The following is a 21,680-nucleotide window of genomic DNA, read 5'->3' on the forward strand; positions in this document are numbered from 1 at the left end:
ATAAAACTCACAGTTGGGAAATACAGCTGCAATAGCACAATTATATTACTCTCAGCATATACCCTGCAGCAAAGAAAACAAGTGGGCTGCTTTTCATTAAAGGGAGTTTGGCAAACATCTCTAAAGACAATGTTTTCTTTCCAGAAACAATCCTGAGAGGCATTTAAGAGTCTCTTTCCTGAGGTAAACCTGGTAGATTAATATACTCATACTACAAAACACAAACAGTAATTTCCCAGTGCATAGCACCTTCTAATTTTTCAGTAAGATGATCCATGTCTAAGTCAAATATTAGCAGTGACTTTAAATTCTTGTTTTAAAGTACAAGACCCTAATCCTACACACATGTATGCTTAGTTTAATTTGGAAAGATCATTTGTATGAGCAAAATTAAGCTGCTAGTAGCAGAACTGCAAGCATAAATGGGAAAAATTATTTGCAAGCACCAGATTCAAAATTTTCTTCTAGGAAAGATTCCTTTTAAGATATTACATAGAGAAAAATATTCTAAAAGGGCTAACTCTCGTAGAACTGGGCACATTGAATTATTATATGTACATTTTAAGCAGTCATTTATTTTGACTGACTCTTTTTAGTGCAGAAAGTTGAGAGCAGACATAAAATCTTCACTGGGTAGCTAGACCAAAACCTTCTCTTACCCTAGATCAGCTACAGCCACTTATTATGCTTCATAAAAAAATAATACCATGTAGTCTCAACATAGAATTAGCTTGCAACTCCTTCTTAATATATTGTTACTCTGGCATGAACATATGATAGGACTGGTAGGGATCAATTCCCTGACCATAAACATATATTGTTATTCCACACCCAGGTCTAGCAGAGGAGATACAAGGCTAGTGGAAGTCCCACACCCTTCATAAATTACAAGTCTGGGTGAAGTGACTTTACCCTGATAAGGCACCTGCAGTGGCAGCAGGCATCTATTCTCAAGCAACACAGTCTCACCTGATGCAACCACTAGGTTTTGATCTCTTTAGCAATGATTTAACACAAACAAACAAAACCTACTAATTGGGGGGAAAAAGATTATGGAGGGGACTTAACTGTGGTAGAGAAAATTATCTCTTTCAGGCTCTAGAATGTAGGATTAAGGAGCAACACTAAAATGCAGTAACACAGTCTTACTCCCAAGCAGCTGTCTTCTGAAAGTACAGAGTTCCATGAAATTCTGTAGTACAAAATCTACCTCCTGATTAGCATAATTTCTCAGCAAAAGCAGGAAATCACTTTGCTTCAGCATAAGAGGCCAGCAATAAAAATAGTTAAGATTCTCATAACAAAGTTAGGCTGCATCCCAAGCACAGTGCAATATTCACAACCATTTTTTACAGCTACTTTTTGCTTCAAGGGAGTGCTCGTTACATGTGTGTGGACTCAATATAGCTTGTCTTTTGTCATCATAGATTCCTAACCTAATTTCAAAGTCAGACTGGAGGAAGTACAAAAAGGGAAGAAACATCTCAAAATCTCTCTCTTCCTCCACCACCAGGGTATTGCACGTTCCAGGACAGGTCCATTTTCTGAACAAGTTTCCCTCCATGGTGTTCAAATGCTACAACATATTTTTATACATCATGTGTCTTGTTCAAGTAATCACACTTTTAGGTACAAAGTAACAATATAGGTATGAAGAAATGATATAGGCTGCCTAGACAAATTAGACTGAAATTGATTTGTATCAAAGCAAAGAGAAATAAATTCCTTAGAAACATTTTAACATAGGGAGGTTATGAGAACTGCCCTGCCCTGCATCCTCCCCCAGGCTCCTGAGCAGGACCCTGGTTGTGCTAAACCCAGGCTGTGAATCAGGTGCCTGCAATGGTGGGGAGATAAAGCAGATTTTTATTTCTGGTTTGGAGTTCAATTTGTGAGTCTGTAGGCAATTACAAGCAGTGTCATGGTAACTATGCCCAGCTCTCTCCTGCTGAAATCTGGACACAAGCTCTGGCTCAATCCCATCTTCCATGATGTGCACTATGCAAGAAGGAAGCTTAGAGCCTTGTTCACTTCGTAGCAAATGAGGCCTTCTCCTGCAGGACAGGATTCTTCAGAGGATGGATAAGATGGAACAGTTCACGAGCCTCTTTTTATTTTTGTCCTCAGGAGAGATTGATTTGGTTGGTTTGTTGTGATGTTTTAAGGTGCAGGAGTAACAGCTCTTTATCTCAGAATGGTGTAGGTTGGAAGGGACCTTTACAGATCATTTACTCCAACCTCCCTGCCATGGGAAGAATGACAGCTCTCTGGACACACTGGATGCCTTCATCACTTTCAGTTGCTTTCCTGGCTCACATGGGCTTACCCAGAACTGAATTAAGCATCTCTGCAGACCTACATTATTCCTTTTATGCACTTCAGATTTCAGAAACCTGTCCCTCCCAAACCATGTTCCTGAAAACAACTTTAAATAGACCATATTCATGTACAGACAAATTTGGTAGTCTGGGCTGAAAGAAACCTTGTACCTTCAGGTGGTTCTTTTCCAGGAGCTCTGGAGTAGCTGCAACCTATATAGCACAATGCACCCCAACTCCCACTTGTATGTGTCATATGCATGAGCATTTCATAGGGCTATGACTTCTCATTATTTCCAAACTGGGTTGTCTCTTCAAGAGAACTGTGGCTTTGCTGCAAGCTGCTCATTCCTCCCTGTGACTCTGCAGGGAACCCTTCCATCAGGCCTCCTTCACAGAAATGTTATTTTTCCCCCATGCAAATAGGACCAGCCAAAGATGTAGTTACAATGCTGCACAAAATAACTACATGACAAAAATGTCTATGGGGATAACTGGGAAGTTAACCATTTTCCCCCACATTTTTCCTGTTCTTTTATTGACCCTCAAATTGTAATGGACAAAGAAAATACCTATGCAGGTGCAGGCAGGACCAGGAAAATACAGAGTGGTTATTTTTACATACTTGGGCAAAACTCTGAACTCAAGCTTCAGTCAGATATTGCACATATTCCATATTCAAGGATTAAAATGAACCAACAAATATCAATAGTTAATGTAAACAGGATTTCCCAGAGCAAACAAGGGTTAAAAAGTCTGACTACAGGTGTGGGAACCATGAGCCTGCATATACTTATATTCAAGCACAGAATCACAGACTGGTGGGGGTTGAAAGGGACCTCTGAAAATCATCAGTGGAGCCCTCCCTGCTAGAGCAGTGTCACCTAGAGTAAATCACACAGGAACAGGTTCAGGTGGGTTTTGAGTGCCTCCAGAGATGGTGACTTCACAACCTCTCTGGGCAGCCTGCTCCAGTGCTCCACCATCCTCAAAGGGATTTTTTTTCCCCTTATGATTAAGTGTAACTTCCTGTTCCAGTTTGTATCACAGTATCACTAAGGTTGGAAGAGACCTCAAAGATCATCGAGTCCAACCTGGCACCACAGACCTCATGACTTGACCATGGCACCAAGTGCCACGTCCAATCTCCTCTTGAACACCTCCAGGGATGGTGACTCCACCACCTCCCTGGGCAGCACATTCCAATGACGAATTACTCTCTCAGTGAAGAACTTTCTCCTCACCTCGAGCCTAAACTTCCCCTCTGTTGCCTCTTGTCCTGCCACTGGACACTAGTGAGAAGAGTCTGACTCAATTCTCACAACATCCACCCTTTAGATGTTGATCAGTATTAATGAGATCCCCCACCCCAGTCTCCCCTTCTCCGGGCTAAACAGACCCAGTCCAATAAGGTGTTTTTTAGGTAAAGAGTTTGAGTTTTTAAAAACATGCAAAGGCAAAATAGTATTAATTCACTTGTGGGATTTTGGAGAGCCACATAAATCCCTAATTCTGATGGATTTTTATCATTCTTTATGAATAATCAAACACAATCCTAGTTATCACTTAAATACATAGATGCAGCCCTGAATAGTGTGATCCTTTGAAATATTCACCGGTCACTGCACACTACATAGAATCATAGAATGGTCTGGGTTGCAAGGGACCTCCAAAGGTCAGCTAGTCCAACACTCTCTGCAGTAAGCAGGGAAATCCTCAGCCAGATTAGGTTGCCCAGAGCCCTCAACTAACCTCCCCAGGTAACCAATTCCAATGTTCCATCACCCTCATGGTAAAGAACTTATTCCTAACATCCAATCTAAATCTACTCTTCTCTAGTTTGAAGCCATTGCCCTTCATCCCATCACTGCAGGCCTTTGTAAACAGTCTCTCTCCATCCTTCTTGTAGCCTTCATGTACTGGAAGGTCAAACACATGCAGTGTTTGATCTGATTAGCCAGTTGAGCATTAAATGGAAAAGTTGTAATAGAATAGAATAGAATAGACCAGACCAGGTTGGAAGAGACCTTCAAGATCATCACATCCAACCTATCATTCAACACCACCTAATCAACTAAACCATGGCACCAAACACCCCATCAAGTCTCCTCCTGAACACCTCCAGTGATGGCAACTCCACCACCTCCTCGGGCAGCCCATTCCAATGGGCAACCACTCTGTCTGTGTAGAACTTCCTCCTAACCTCCAGCCTAAACCTCCCCTGGTGCAGCCTGAGACTGTGTCCTCTTGTTCTGATGGTGGTTGCCTGGGAGAAGAGACCAAATGAAAAGACAGAGCAGGGATAAAACTGTGAGACAATATAAGGCCAAAATATGAATGTGTGCTTTCTACATCTTGTTTAATCTCTTACTTGCTATCACTGGGCAGCAAACATATCAATATATTCCTTACCTTTAACATAGTGAATTTATATGGCTGATAACCTTTGAAGCTTTCATGGATGGCTGCCATTGTGTGTGAAGTTTTTTCCCAAAAATGAAGAAGTGTTGTCTGTAAGACACAAGAAAATGTCAGTGCAATGCCAGCTTTAACACCAAGTCGCTTTCAGGGCAAATGTAACATCTTCCCTCCAATACTAGTTGAGTATCACCATGGTAACCTCTTCAAAACCCCCACATCATGTGGGAATCTTTCTTTGGAAGGTCACTGTGTCTTTGCGTACCTGATATGTTGTTAGTACATGAGAAAGGAGATTGCATCTGCTTGCTCCCAGAAGATCCACTTTTTGACAGACATCAGTCTTCAGTTTGTCGAAGTTGAGCTTTGCGTGCCGCACTTGAGCTTGAACCTTCAAATAAAGGGACAGTTCTTTAGGTAGTGATTCCCCCCCCCACCTTCCTCTTTCATAAAAGAGCATATATAAACAACTCTTAGGGAAACTGGACAACTGAGCAGACAAAATTAAAGTCTATATAGAACTTCACTATAGCACAACCCCATGGAAATCAAGATGTGGCAGGATGACACGTGCTGAATTCTGTCGCTCTTTACCTTCTACCTTACTATTTTTCTAATATGTTCAGTGAAGAAATGTTGCTTTCTAATCCATTTGTAACATGGGTGTTAGTACTAAACACACAGTAAGAAGATAATAACTGGGAAATATGCTGATTTTGGTATCTCTTTACAGAAAGAGCAATTCAAAGCCTGATCAGGATATCTGGAACTGAAAGCTTACTACTTAACATACAGGCACAGACATCCCTGTGTACCTGTAGTTGGAGACAAACTTTAAAGTCAACATGCAGCTCTTGTTGACAATATAGCACTCAAGTAACTTTTAAATACTACCAACTTTTAAATACTACCCAAAAAATAATTCACTCATTCAAGTTTGCCTTCTCAGACAGACTGATTTTTCTGTTTATTCTTGTAAGAAAAAATATCAAGCTCCCCTTAGGAACAAACAATTTCACTTTCAAAGGGTTTTAGCTTGGCAGTTTATCCTTCTACCACCTGTTAAGTAGAATGATAGGATCATAGACTTGTTTTGTTGGAAAAAACCTCTAAGATCATTGAGTCTGTCAACCTAACTGTGGTCATTAAACCATGCCTCAAAATGCCATGTCCACACACTTATTTAACACCTCCAGGGATGGTGACTCCACCACCTCCCTGGGCAGCCTGTTCCAATGCCTGACCACTCTTCCAGGAAAGAAATTTTCCCCAATATCCAATCTAAACCTCCCCTGGTGCAATTTCAGGCTATTTCCTCCTGTCCTGTCATTCGATGCTAGGCAGAATAGACTGACACCCCCCCCCCCGCCCCCATCCCATCTCCAACCTCCTTTCAGAGAGTGGTAGAGCAAAATGAGGTCTCCCCTTTTCCTCTTCTTCTCTAGACTAAACAACCCCAGCTCCCTCAGTTGCTCCTCACCAGACCTGTCCTCCAGACCCTTCACCAGCTTCACTGCCCTTCTCTGGACATACCCTGTTCCACAAGTTGCATGTTTGACAACAATAGTGGCATTCTTACGATCAGTTGTCACGGTAGAAAGTTGATGTAGGTGTTTTGTACCCAAGATACTATTTTTTTAATGACAGCTTTGTACACACTTTTATGACACTTTGTAACCTCATGCTATATTAGCAAAACAAATTTGTTTGTAACAAAGTTTGTACACAAATTTTAGTTTTCTACCAAGGAAATGGGCAACAACCAAACCACAAAACATGATTATTTTCCTATAAGTTTCTCTCTGTAGAAAGTATAACTCTACACTTACTCTTTTAGCTTGTGCCTGGTGGAAGCCCAAGCAAGACACCATGCTACCCATGCCAAAGTCCCATCCCACACACAATTGCCCAGTCAAAACAGCAGCTGCATGAAGAGCTTGTGGGCCTCCAAAACTAAGCAGCAATGGAGGAGGACAAGAGCACTGGTAGGAGGAGCGTGGAAGCTTTACCCAATGCTGGATAAAACACCTTTGTCCTCCATTAGGTCTTCAAATCCTTTATTTGCTTTAGCTGATAGTGACTGAGTACATGGATTTAGAAATTCAGTCAAAAGAGAATTGTGAAGAAAATCATGTGCCTGTACAAAAAGGAACTTCTAACTGAAGCCAAAACACAAGATTACATGCATCTTTCCCCCCCGCCCCCCCCCCAGAAGATTCACTACAATAGGAAGGTATTTAAGTAAGAGACGTTTCAGGGCTTTGAAAAATCAAGAGAAACTTCAGACTTAAATTTTGATGTCAGTTACAGCTGTGAAAATCCAGAGAAATGTGGTCAGTGGAAATGTCTCACAGATAAAATTGTGTTTTACAATGGTGCAGCTGAGACCAGAATCCCTTTCCTATTCAGTACCTCAAAGCACTGCTGAAAAAAATCCAACTTAAGAACAGTTCTGGCTTTGTAGACTGATAGTCTGAGAGAGCAAAGGATGTTAGTTCTGGGGCAGATAAGTACTCTGGCGGAGATGGTGAGCCACAAGGAAAAAACAAAAAGGCACTACTAAATGTAATTAATATTTTCTACAACTGCAGGTGGGCACAAGGACTTTCCACAAGAGTCTGGGATTGGAGTCCATCTCATGTCTCAAATTCTTAAAAGAGAAAAAAAAATCCAGAAACAAAAAACTTATAAAGCCTGAGTTGTCACCTTCCTGCATGCAATCTTCAAGGACATTTAGCAAGAAACAATGTCAGGATTTATCTTAACTGAACCTGCAGTCAGTGTCTCTTTTAAAAGCTAGCACATTCAGCAAGGGAAAGAGGTGATCCACGACACAATGTGGAATGCAAACCCTTAGGTCTGACACTCATACATGCTGTGTTACCCACCGCTACACGTTCCTCTTGCCCAGCAGGGAAGGGATGACCACAGTATCACAGTATCACTTAGGTTGGAAAGGACCTCGAGGATCATTGAGTCAGGGTCATCGAGTCCAACCTATCAACACAGACCCCATGACTAGACCATGGCACCAAGTGCCACGTCCAATCTCCTCTTGAACACCTCCAGGGATGGTGACTCAATCACCTCCCTGGGCAACCCGTTCCAATGACGAATGACTCGCTCGGTGAAGAACTTCCTCCTCACCTCGAGTCTAAACCTTCCCTGGCGCAGCTTGAGACTGTGTCCCCGTGTTCTGGTGCTGGTTGCCTGGGAGAAGAGACCAACCCCTTCCCGGCCACAACCACCCCTCAGGTAGTTGTAGAGGGCAATGAGGTCACCCCTGAGCCTCCTCTTCTCCAGGCTAAACAATCCCAGCTCCCTCAGCCTCTCCTCACAGGGCTTGTGTTCAAGGCCTCTCCCCAGCCTTGTTGCCCTTCCCTGGACACGCTCAAGTGTTTCGATGTCCTGAGAACTACTGAAATAAGGATGCTTGAATTTTTTTTTTTATTATATTGAAATTTTATTTTGAAGTCTCCATTTTGCAGCAGCAGGGCAGGGCAGCCAAGAAAGAAACACCACATACTCTGTCAGCGTGACCTTTTGCCTTTTTTTGTGTGTGCTAATAGATGCATTTTCCATTCCAATTATTATTAGACATCTTTTTAAGATTACTTCTGGCTTCAAGAATTAGGCATAAAACCTTAGTGCTTACAAAGCATAATCTGCTTAATACTGCCCAAGTTATCAGAATGAACCTTTGTTTTTCTACTCAAGGGAAAGCTGATGTAATACACACTAATCTTCTCCTTTCTCTGCAATTACTCTCTAAGACATGAGACACAGGACCTGATTGTGGTCTCCATCCTGCAAATTTTTATTCATACATTTAACTTCATTAAAGCTGAACAAACAAAACGTCTTCAAAATCTTGGTCTGGAAAGTATCAGGATTTGACTGACTGTGAGAGAACTGCACTGATGCAAATGCAGCTTGGGCTTCTTATGATGACAGAACTCCTAAGCATCCCAAACTGTAGGTGCTGGTTGTGAGGTTTATACTCTGCAAGAAAATCTTGTGGTACTATTGACACTAAAAGAATCAACACTCTTCATTTTTTCCTTTTATTAAACAACAACCTGGAGCAACCTGCTTTTAATTTCTCAATGCAAACATCTGCCTGGACTTCAGCAAGGCCTTTGACACCGTCCCCCACAGCAAACTGCTGGCTAAGCTGTCAGCTTGTGGCTTGGACCACTACACTCTGAGCTGGGTTAGGAGTTGGCTGGAGGGCTGGGCCCAGAGAGTGGTGGTGAATGGTGCCACATCCAGCTGGCAGCCAGTCACCAGTGGCATCCCCCAGGGATCAGTGCTGGGCCCCATCCTCTTCAACATCTTCATTGATGATCTGGATGAGGGGATTGAGTCAGTCATCAGCAAGTTTGCAGATGACACCAAGTTAGGAGCAGATGTTAGTCAGTTAGAGGGTGGAAAGGCTCTGCAGAGGGACCTCGACTGACTGGAAAGATGGGCAGAGTCCAATGGGATGGCATTCAACAAGTCCAAGTGCCGAGTGCTGCACTTTGGCTACGGCAACCCCATGCAGAGCTACAGGCTGGGGTCAGAGTGGCTGGAGAGCTGCCAAACAGAGAGGGACCTGGGGGTGCTGATCAACAGCCACCTGAATATGAGCCAGCAGTGTGCCCAGGTGGCCAAGAAGGCCAATGGCATCCTGGCCTGCATTAGGAATAGTGTGGCCAGCAGGAGCAGGGAGGTCATTGTGCCCCTGTACTCTGCTTTGGTTAGGCCACACCTTGAGTGCTGTGTCCAGTTCTGGGCCCCTCAGTTTAAGAAGGACATCGAAACACTTGAACGTGTCCAGAGAAGGGCAACAAGGCTGGGGAGAGGCCTTGAGCACAAGCCCTATGAGGAGAGGCTGAGGGAGCTGAGATTGTTTAGCCTGGAGAAGAGGAGGCTCAGAGGTGACCTCATTGCCCTCTACAACTACCTGAAAGGTGGTTGTAGCCGGGAAGGGGTTGGTCTCTTCTCCCAGGCAACCAGCACCAGAACAAGGGGGGACAGACTCAAGCTTCGCCAGGGGAGGTTTAGACTCAAGGTGAGGAGAAAGTTCTTCACCGAGCGAGTCATTCGTCATTGGAACGGGTTGCCCAGGGAGGTGGTGGAGTCACCATCCCTGGAGGCGTTCAAGAGGAGATTGGACGTGGCACTTGGTGCCATGGTCTAGTCATGGGGTCTGTGTTGATAGGTTGGACTCGATGATCCTCGAGGTCCTTTCCAACCTAAGTTATACTGTGATCTAAGTAGAATGTTAATGGATCAGCATTCCACAAATAGATAAGAAATCATCCATTTGGAAAGCAACATCTTATTAAGTAGAAATTTGGAAAGGAGTATCTTATTAAATAGAACTTTGGAAAGCAGTACCTTATTAAATCTTATTAAACACAAATTTGGAAAGAAGTAGCTTGTTAAATCTTATTAAACATAAATCTGGAAAGCAGTATCTTATTAAATCAATGGACTGATAAACAATGAGATGCCAGATAAATCTGAATGAATTTTAAAAGACTAAACTAATGAAGTAAGTAAATAAAGAAATGTTAAAATCCTAAATCCTGAGGGTTTGAAAGTCCAACTTCAGAATGCTTGATTGTAAGGGCAAACATTTGCTAGCACAGGTTCCTAAAAAACTAACTGCTCAGCCACAGTTAAACACTGGATGATCAGAGGGCTGGAGCACTTCTCCTATGAGGACAGGCTGAAGGAGTTGGGGCTGTTCAGTCTGCAGAAGAGAAGGCTCTGAGGTGTCCTAATTGTGGCCTTCCAGTATCTGAAGGGGGCCTACAAGAAGGCTGGGGAGGGACTTCTCAGGATCTCAAGTAGTGATAGGACTAGGGGGAATGGAATGAAGCTGGAGGTGGGGAGATTCAGGCTGGAGGTGAGGAGGAGGTTCTTCACCATGAGAGTGGTGAAGCCCTGGAATGGGTTGTCCAGGGAGGTGGTTGGGGCGCCATCCCTGGAGGTGTTTGAGACCAGGCTGGATGAGGCTCTGGTCAGCCTGATCTAGTGTGGGGTGTCCCTGCCCATGGCAGGGGGTTTGAATAGATGATCCTTGTGGTCCCTTCCAACCCTGACTGATACTATGATACTGCTAGTCAGTATGTTCAGTTACTAAAATACAAATCTGCCACCTATTTCAAGGAATTTTTTATGTCCTCTCCAGTGCATCTGGGTTATTAATTTCTTTTTAGCCTACCATAACATGCAAAATTCATTTTCAGCAGTAGCCCAGTTTCAGGGACAATTCAACTGGTGAAGCATCATCTCCAAAATGTTGGATAAATGCACTAATTCACTTTACATACAGAATATTTTTGTCTCAGCACTTCCAGCACTGAAGCAGAAACAGATGCCTCCAGCCTAATTTGTCATCGAACCTCTCACTTAGTTGATTTGAAAAGCATGCATAGAGTGTGTATAGGCTGAAAGGAGGAGGGGGTAAGTAAATCAAGAGGGGAAAAAAATGCCTGGAATATAGAAAACCTTCCTGTTGGGGGCTCTGGGTAAACTCTACTAGCAGATGGAATCAGCAGATATCTTTGCATTAAATAAGCATAGCACCTTCAGGCATACCTGGGTGTTGTAAAGCCTACATGAAAATGAAAAGCAAACTGAAAGAGGCTGCAATTTGAGGACAAAACCCTTAGAGTACAGCATTTCTACATCTAGCACAGAAAGCATAAGGAAGTAGATTCTCAGCTCACACAAACATGTAGTAACTTTACAGCTCGAGGGAGAAGTGCCCATTACAATTTCACACTGGTTTTTCTGTTTTTATTCTAAATTCAGGATCAGTGCTGGGTACTCAGGGAGCAGAAAAGGTAATGCTAGGTACAAAGCCTGCTGGGCAACCTGCTGTGGGTGATGCTGCTTTAGCATGGGGAGTTGGAATAGATGATCCCCAAAGGTCCTTTACAGCTCCCAGCATGCTGGGATTCTATGATCAAAATCCTGCCTGCAGCTAAGCTTTTCCACATGCAATGTGAGGGCTCCCAACATCTTGCACAGCACTAAACCTGATTTCAGTGCGCTTTGGTACGGTCTGCATTTCGCAGACACTACATTGACTCAAATTGCTCCCTTGGGTTGGAATAGTATTTGTTTATTGTATTCATTAATCTCTGCTCCATCAACTTGGAGAAATAACATGTAAGGACAATGGTTAAAGAAGAGGTAGCATACTTCTGTTCATCTGCTTCAGCTCTGGTTATTAAAAACTTAATTTATGACCTGGTGAGAAACGTGGATGAAAATTAATTTTAGGAGATGAAATTTTAAAAGCCAGAAATGTCCAGCTGAAAAGGAGAACTACTTGGGCAGTGCAATAGATTTAAATAACATCTCTTAGGTCTGAAGGCAAGCAGATGTACATCACGGTTCTTCAAGAAAGGCAACTGTTCTGGAGATATGAATTTAGATAATCTAAAGTGCATAATGTGTTCCAAAGATACATTTCTGAAATTTGCCATTTTGGGCTTGATTATGATTGCCTGTTCTTGTGCATGCACCCCCCCCCCCCCTGCATCTCATCATAATAAGCTTCATTAAGCCCATTTGCAGTCATGACGCAATAGTACTGAGTCCAGTTTTGGTGCCCCCAGCATAAGAGGGACATTGAACTGCTGGTGTGGGTCTAAAGGAGGCCACAAAGACAATCAGAGGGTTGGAGAACCTTCCCTATGGAGACACGCTGAGAGTTAGGGTTGCTCAGCCTGGAGAAGAGAAGGCTCTCATACTTGAAGGGGGCCTGTAGAAAAGCCAGGCAGGGACTTTTTACAAGGGATTGTAGTGATGGGACAAGGGGGAATGAACTGAAGCTTGAGGAGGGTAGATTTAGACTGGAGATTAGGAAGAAATTCTTTACAGTGAGGTTGGTGAGACACTGGAACAGGTTTTCCAGGGAAGTCATGGATGCCTCTTCCCTGAAGGTGTTCAAGGCCAGGCTGAATGAGGCTGGGAGCAAGCTGGCCTAGTGGAAGCTGTGCCTGCCCATGGCAGGGCAGTTGGAACTTGATGATCTTTAAGGTCCCTTCCAACCTAAACCATTCTATGAATCTATGGCCATAAAGGACTTCATTACCATTGCATGTCTATCTGTCTTGCTGCAGAAAGCAACAAAAGCACTGGCTACGATGTCAGCCCTGAAAGAGAACTTCTGTTTGTGTGAGGAGAGATGCACCTGCCTTTATCTTCTTTTCCTATGCAGGACTAGCAGAGTGGAGCTGCTGCCTGTGTCTCAGATCCCCAGTCACTTACAGTAGTAAAGCAAAAGACACTCATGTAGTTTAAATGTATCAACAAATTCACATGCAAAGAGGGCAGATGAGTGAAAGCTGAATTATGTGTTAGTCTAGTTGTACTGTAAAAGATAAAGATTCTAGAAAGCAAATTGGCACAATTTTCTGATATCCTCAAGTGGAAAACTCTCATTATACACAGGCTTGATCAAGGCACATCTATCACAAGAAACAACACAGTACAAAGACTTTTTGGTCACCCAAATGACCATTTCACTAGTGGTTGAAGCATTCATGGTGAGAAACAAAATATTCAATTGATACACAGTGATATCCAACAAAATCTTATCTAATACCCACTCAAATAATTGCATACATCTACTAGCAAATTATCTGCCATAACTACCCAGAGATTTAATTGAGCTCTCTAATTCATCTGGTCAGATTCCTGAATGCAGTATGTTCACAACAGTCCTCAAACCAAACGTAGGTAATAGAAGAAAAGTGCTAAAGTATAGCAAATAGAAGGAAAGAAAAGGGGGGAAGAGGAGACAGGGAAGAGGAGGAGACAGAAGTTCTGTACCATTCCATAACATAATACAGAGAAATGCACTTAAGTATAGATTTAATGCAGCAGTAGCAGCATTTCACTGCATTTACTGGGAGCAAGAACTGTCATGGTTCTCTATCAAACACCTCAACCTGAAACATCAGCTGTCTACAAACAGAATGACCATAAAGTCACTATAGGATCATAAAAAGTTTGTCCCCTGTAATTACAACATTTGTATTTCCAGTCAGAACAACCAAATCCCCATGATTTTAACTTGTATTTTACTCTCCTTCCACTATGATGAAGCAACCTAAGAACTACTAAAAGTTACATTATATCTGAAATGTTGTTTCCTTAAACCCAGAAGCTCTCAGGTAAACTTTGTCATTCAAACCTGCTACATTCTAGCTATTTTCACTATTCTGCCCTATTTGCATTCTCATGATGGAATCATTCTTACACAGAGTTTTCCTTCTCAAAAAATTAGTTGACTCAAACCCAGGAATTTTCACCTACCTTTGCAATCAGAATGGGAGACAAAATAACAGCTGTAATAGTTTTAATTCATACACAAGAACAATAGCCTCTGATGATAACTGACATTTTCATTTGACTGTGACTATTGCCTTTGATTTCAGTAGTAGCTCTCATTATTATTTAACATTTGTATGCTAGCAGTTCTTGAAGTGAGACTTGGTCCCGTTGTTCATGACACCATAAAGTACTGAATAAATCACAGGCCTGCCCCACAGTTAGGGAATACTTAAGCACAAAGCCAAGTGTTTGATGGACACGGGTCATAAATCAGGATTGCACTGGGAAGACAAGCCCTTACTGGATACCTGTAGGGGGCAGTGACTCTTGTCCCAGCACAGTGAAGCTTATCCCACCACAACATTTCAAAATTATAGCAGCCACTCAGTCCAATTTGCAAAATAAAATAATCCAAGATCCCTTCCTTGTAAACATAGAGTCACAGAATTGTTTCAGTTGGAAAAGGCTTTTGAAATCCTTGAGTCCAACCATTCTCTAACTCTACAAGTCTGGGGCTAAACCATGACCCTCAGCACCACATCTCTGTCTGTCTGAAACATCTCTAGGGATTAGGATTCAACCACCTCCCTGGGGAGCCTGTTCCAATGTTTGAGAACCCTTTCAGTCAAGAACCCTTTCAGTCAAGAAGTTTCTTCTCCAATCTCAAGAGGAGATTGGTCATTGGTCATTGGAGCGGGCTGTTCAGGAAGGTGGTGGAGTCACCATCCCTCGAGGTGTTCAAGAGGGGATTGGACATGGCACTTGGTGCCATGGTCTAGTCATGAGGTCTGTGGTGACAGGTTGGACTCGATGATCCTCAAGGTCTCTTCCAACCTTGGCGATACTGTGATAATATCCAACATAAACCTCTCCTGGTGCAATTGGAGGCAATTTCTTCTTATCCTATCACTTGTTACAAGGGAGAAGACACCAACATGATCATGAACAGTCTGCATCATTCTGTCACTTGTGTGGTAATGTTCTCTGAACCTCCCATTGGACTATAACCATATACGTGCACACACACACACACACACACACACAAGTCTACTGAAAGCTGTCAGCCTAAAAGCCCTACAGTTGCCATCGAGTGCCTGGACATCATGAATTCAAGCAAACTTATGCTTTCAGCGGTGGTCCTCCATCTGAGAATTTGGAGAGCTTGAAGGGCTTAGAATTTTGTTTGTTTGTTTGTTTTTTTACCCTGCTTATATTGATATATACATCATGACTGCTAAATTGAATCCTCTACACGAAATTCCAAGTATTGTCTTTTGGGGTTTTTTTGGTGATAACTCATGGGTAAGGCTGTAGGATTTTAAGCTCCTCTCTTCCATTCCTTCAGTCCCCCTCAGAAAGAGCTAATAAAGATGCTATAGACAGGAGAATATTTGTGTACCAGGCAAGGAAAGGATTCTGTGACAGAACTGAATTTCACGTGGACACTTTACACTGACACATGATAGCTTTGAGACAATGCACAGCTCTAAATTACTGTGCAGCACGCAACTGGTTATGCAACAAAATTTCTCAAGTCCATGAAATTAATAGAAACAAAAGAACATTTTTTGTCTTCTATTCCCACCTGGGCCTGTGATGCTCTGTTTTGCTACAGGACAAGTGGGGGGGTTAATTATGTTTTCATCAGGGAAGTGATCATGGTCTGATAGCTTTTACTTCTGCCTCTACCATGTCCTGCTGCCCTGAGGCACTCAATAAATTATAATTTGGAATGAAAAAAATATAGGAGCTTTTAAAGAAGCTATATTGAAAGAACCCTAAACTATCTAATTTAGGCTCTGTCTAGTGCAACTTAGCCAAGTTAATTCAATACAGTTTCTTAAAAAGCTATACATTTATAGAGATATATTTATCAGTACAGTATCACCTCCCAGAATGGAACTGAACAGCCTGAAAAATCTTTTAAGGTTGGATGATACAGTTCAGTACTTTTCATCTCTTAGCAATTACAACTTTTAAAACCTTATCCACCTAGAAAACAATGTAATCATGTAACAGGGAAGGTTTAGTATAGTTGTACTGGATTAAGTTCCTAGATAGCAGCCATGTGTTTGGCTAGAGAGTTTAAGGCCAGAACAAATCAGCAGATTAACATTGTAACATAGAGCCTGTTTCTCTCCATTGGACTATAAAGGGAGCTCTTGTTGATTAGTTTAAGTGCAGACATGTACACAGCAGATGTCTGAAGTTAGGTTTGATAAATCCTAACCTAAGTGATGCCTTGGAAAAAAAGCCACCAATTTCCTTTATTGCTAATAATAACCATAAGGTATTTAAATACGTGCTTTAATTACCATTTCAATTCATCCAGCACAAGCTTCCAAGCTATGATTCTTGATAAACTCCTGATGTGTAGACTGAGTTGCCTCAGCAACTCACAAGTCATAGAAACACAGAATGCATTGGGATGGAAGAGACCTTTAAAGGTCAACTAGTCCAAGCCCCTGCAGTAAGCAGGGACATCCCCAGCTAGATCAGGTTGCTCAGAGCTCCACCAAGTTTCACCGTAAGTATCTCCAGGGATGGGGCCCCCACCACCTCCCTGGACAATCTGTTCCAGTGTTCCACCACCCTCATTGTGAAGAACTTTGCCACATCTGGAATATTGCATTCAGTTTTGGGCCCCTCAAGGAACTGTTCAAAAGAGTCTGGCACACAACCACGAAGAAGATCAATGGAATAAAACATCTCTCTTGTGAGGAAGGGCTGAGGGAGCTGGGCCTCATTAACTTGGAGAAGAGGACCCTGAGGGGTGACCTCATTCCTGTTTATAAAGATGTGAAGGGCAATGCTGGGAGGACAGAGTCAGGCTCTGCTCAGTGATGTCCAATGGGCAATGGGCACAAGCTGGAGCAGGGGAGGTTCCACATGAAACAAAGAAAAACTTCTGTGTGATGGTGACACAGCCCTGGAGCAGGCTGCCCAGGGAGGCTGTGGAGTCTCTTCTCTGGAGACATCTGAAACCCACCTGGATGCATCCCTGCATGACCTACTCCAGGTGACCCTGCTCTGGCTGTGGGGGATTGGGCTTTTGGATCTTTCAAGGTCCCTTCTAACCCCTCACATTTTGTGATTCTGGAACTTCTTCCTAATGTCTGATTTAAATCTACCCTTCTCTAGCTTCAAGCTGTTGCCTCCTGTCCCATTGCTACATGCCCTTGAAAACAACCCCTAAGCCTTCATCTTCTCTTTTTATAATGAGACAGATTGACTTAAAACCAGCTCATCTTAAGTAATTTCCTCTACTCCCTCTACAGTTTCTCAAGCCACAGATGTGGACTGTGATCTGTGCTTGCTCAAAATTGTATCAGAGACTCCTGCCACTGGCTGACAGCTGAGCTACATCTTTACAGAACATTTTCACAAAAACTGTTGCAGAAACCTTGCAAATGCAGTTGCAGAGCTGCAATTAGCAATTTGCTGCCTGTGAGGAGAAAGGAAATACATAAAAGAGATGAAATTGTGATTAAAAATACAAAAGAGCTCCTTAATCTAGAGCTCCAAACATATACTCTGGTGTTGTTTATATCTCCAGTCACTGGAGATGCAGCTGTTGTGCACAGGATACAAATACATCCCAGATAAGCTACTACTTGGATTCTGTCTTCTTGGACCACATTGCCTCATGCTGTTCTCCTGAATATGTAGTTTTCTCCTAATTTCTAGCTCTGTCCTTATCCCCTCAGTACTTTGGGCCAGATGCCTTTTTCTTCTTGGTTTGAAATTCATGTCTGTGGACCTGGGTCAAGGACAATGTCATGTTAAAGGGCAAAGTGCTTAATGAATCTTGTTGCCGTTTTTTGGTTGTTCTTTAACATCAGTATTAAAACATACATTTAAAATAGAAGTTATTAGGTACACTTGGTTAATTACTGCTATTTTAAAGTCCCAATAGAGGATTTTTTTTCCTACAAGTATTATACAAATATTTACCAAACAGCCAGATTAGGGACACGCCCCAACAACTTCTTTGTGGATTCTATTCAGCAGAATATGAAATTTGCTGCTTGTGTCACATTTATGCCACATTTCCCTCCTCAGTTCTTCTGCACTCAGCCTGTAAAAATTTTACTGCCTTGAGAACATAACTCCAGCCTGGCAATAATGAGTTAGCCATGGTCAAAACTGCTTACTTCACAACTACTGACAGTCAGCAGATGTGAGCAGCTCTCTGACCCCTGTGAGGATGTAAGGTTATGGCTAGCTTGAAGATTCTTCCTTCTTCTCCCTTTGAAAAACCAAAGGTTAGTTGTACCATCCTCCGATCTTTCAATCACAGCTATCACAGCAATTGAATCCTACCAAGCAGCTTTCCCTCCCTCTATTCAAACACAAACACATGTATCTTATCCCCCTCTCTCCTTTTTCACTACTGTCTCACTTCCTTCCCAGTCCTGTCCTTATTCCTGCTTTTTTATAAAGTACCTTCTCCAACCTACCTATGTTATATATATTTAGACCTGTGGTTTGAATTTTGGAAGTGGATTGCCAAAATCTAGAGGATTTCCATGGACAGGCCTAGCTTATTTTTCAGCATGCATTCTCAATGCTCCCCTCTCTTCATTCAAGCCCTAGAGGATTGCTGAGAGAAACTTTTACTCATGGGACTGTTTAGCCTGGGAAAAAAGAAAAAAAGGGCTGAGAAGGGATCTGCTCAGTGCTGATCAACAGGTAACAGGTGGAGGTTATGAGGATGGGACTGGGCTCTTTCCAGTGGTCCCCAGTGACAGCGCAATGGCAGTGGGTGCAAACTAGAACACAGGGGGTTTCACTTGAACTCAGAAACTTCTTTAGTGTGAGGGTGCCAGAGCACTGTCTACCCAGAGAGGCTGTGGAGTCTCCTTCTCCGGACACTTTCAAAACCCACCTGGACACATTCCTGTGCAATGTGATATAGGTGACTCTGCTTTACCAGGTAGGTTGTAGTAGGTGATCTCCAGAGATTCCTTCCAACCTCTACCATTCTATTATTCTGTGATTCTATGACAAATGCAAGGGGGAAGTGGTGCACTGCACAGTGCTATTGTCTACAAGAATCCTCTGGGGAAAAGTATAAATAACTGATTTTTTTCTTCTTTTTAAATTTAGTTGTTGTTATAAGAAGGTAGTTTGCTAAAACACAATGTTGTTGGAGCAGCCCTAGAGCTGGGTTAGATATTTAATCAGAACAGGCCAGCAACTAAAGACATTCTAAATTCATATTGCAAAGGTCTTCCTGTTGTTCAGTCAACAAGATGTCTTCAGAGAATGTGGTTTTCTCCTTTTTGACTTGAATTTGATGTATTTTCCTCCCTACTATAAGTACTATGGCAGTGCAAAGCTCTCTATCTAAACACGTCTTTGCAGCAGCAAAGTTCTGTTACATCCAAATCAAATTTCTCTGAAGCATGAAAACTATCTGTGGCAAGTAATATTGCACTCTGTGCTAAATAACAACTTTCTGAACAGCTGCCCTGCAGCAATAGGACTACACTTCCTGCTCCATTATTAAAAAATAATTTAGTCCCTTCAGAGGAAAAAAAAACCCAAGCCAAACAGGTTGAAAGATACAGCCCAACAGAAACAGAAAACATATGAAGGTTTTTTCTAAGGAATTACCAGGAATTAAGGAGATATTTTCCTCCTCATTCCTGATTTCTGCCCCTCTAGTATGGCCCAGTGCCGGCAGGCAGAGCATGTAACTTGGTGAGCGTACAGCCTCTGTAGAAGCACTCCTACTTATCCAGCAGCTGAATACAGCCCTGATCAAAGTTGCATTTCCCAGCACAATCCAGCAGATTCATCCAGCCAAAAACTAGGCAACAAAATCTTTAGCCTGAAGCCTCACACCAGCTTTCATAAACAGAGCAACACAGTGCAGTGTCAGAATCTGAATCCAATTGCTCTAACAGGAATGAATTCATCGCAACAAAACATCAAATGGAACGAACACAGAAAATACGTCAGCTCTTGAAAAGACTTCCATCAATTACAGGATGCAACCAACGCTCAAATATAAGATGGAGATTGCTTTCATAACTCCAACCACTATTTACTGTAAAGTGAAGGAAAGTTTGTTAAATCTAAGAAGCTGAAAGCAGCAACCGTCTCCAATTTTTCACAATCACACTCAAAGTCATTATGGGAATTAAGATCACAGCACAACATAAAAAATCAGGCAAAGTGAAAAAACACCAATGAGTCACATTGGATTAAAAGATTCAAGAGCCTCTCAGCCCACAGACTCAGAAATGGAAAAGGCATGACACTTTGCTACAGCTTAACTAAACTATTTTAAGCATTATTTTGAATGAAACAGATACTAAGAGTGTTTACTACTTCCAAAATGGAGTGTTTACACAAGATTTAGATTAAATTAGGAGTTTACTTGTATTTAACCTGGAGAAAATAATTTTTTAAGCTAAATTCATAGATGCTATTCTCAAATTGCAGTGAGTGTTTTTTTGAGTTCTGCACCGGTTCACTTTCATATGGGCACCACCTTTCACCTTCTCTAGAAAAAGGGCTGTGTACTCACGGCTTCTCCTTTCTAATAGTCTTCTCCCACTCTTCAAACCCAGAGCCCACTCCCCTATCTTCTGCCATGCAGAAAGAAATCAAATCAGCTCCAGCTGACTGTGGCTCCTACTCCAAAGGAGGGTACAGGAGAAGCAGGAGGGCTGCAGTCAGCAGCTGCCTCCCAGCTGACACCACTGCTGGCTGCATGAGTCTTCTCCTCTACTCCAGAATCATGACAAACTACTTATGGGCAACCTGTTTAACTCCAAACTGCATCACAGGGAGAAGCTGTCATGAAGTCAGGTGTGTGACAGCCAAGAACTAATGCACATGCAGCCTCTCTTCCTAATTCATCCACACTTTGTCCTTACAGGAATATACTGTGTATGAGCACAGCTCTACATCTCAGAGCTTGCACCACCTGGCTACTCTCTAATTACAGCATATAACATGCTCCTCAAGCTACTAAGATTCATTCACAGATTCATAGAATAGTTTTGACTGGATGGGACATTGAACATCATCTAGCTCCAAACCCTCCACCATGGGCAGAGACACCTTCCACTAGACCATCTTTCTCAAGGCGTCATTCAACCTGGCCTTGAATACCTTCAGGGAGGGGACATTCATGATCTCCCTGGGCAACCTGTTTCAGCATCTCACCACCATCACTGTGAGAATATCTTCCTAATCTTGAGTCTAAATTTGCCCTCCTCAAGCTTCAATCCATTCCCTCTCATGCTGTCACTACAAGCCCTTGTAAAATGCTCCTCCCCATTTTTCTTGCAGGCCTCCTTCAGGTACTGAAAAGGCTGCTCTAAGGTCTCCCCAGAGCCTTCTCTTCTCCAAGCTGAACTGCCCCAACTCTTGCAGCCTGTTCCCACAGGGGAGTTTCTCCAGCTTTCTGATCATCTTCATAACTCAACTAATTCCAGATGGAAAGGTTTCTCACAGTAATTATTAATTTTTCCAGCTTGGATCAATATGCAAATTATTTAAAAGAGGGAATAAACATGGCATAACAATTTAAACAAAAGGAAGGCAATAAAAATATGGCCTTACTAGAAGGTTTGCATTATT

General features: G+C 42.5%; 1 protein-coding gene across 3 annotated transcripts in view; it reads right to left on the reverse strand.

The window, feature by feature from the left end:
* The window catches only part of ICA1 (islet cell autoantigen 1), an 81,098-nt gene that overhangs the window by 24,528 nt on the left and 34,890 nt on the right, over positions 1–21,680 (reverse strand). For all 3 annotated transcript variants that reach the window (XM_068157095.1, XM_068157094.1, XM_068157096.1), the window contains 2 exons: positions 5,002–5,127; positions 4,731–4,829 (listed from right to left, as the gene is read on the reverse strand). In XM_068157095.1, coding sequence (XP_068013196.1) covers positions 4,731–4,829; positions 5,002–5,127 — 225 coding nt within the window. The remainder of the gene's footprint in view (positions 1–4,730; positions 4,830–5,001; positions 5,128–21,680) is intronic.

Source organism: Melanerpes formicivorus, unplaced genomic scaffold (assembly GCF_026170545.1).
Source record: "Melanerpes formicivorus ecotype bairdi unplaced genomic scaffold, bMelFor1.0.p_v2 SCAF_35, whole genome shotgun sequence".
Lineage (NCBI taxonomy): Eukaryota > Metazoa > Chordata > Aves > Piciformes > Picidae > Melanerpes > Melanerpes formicivorus.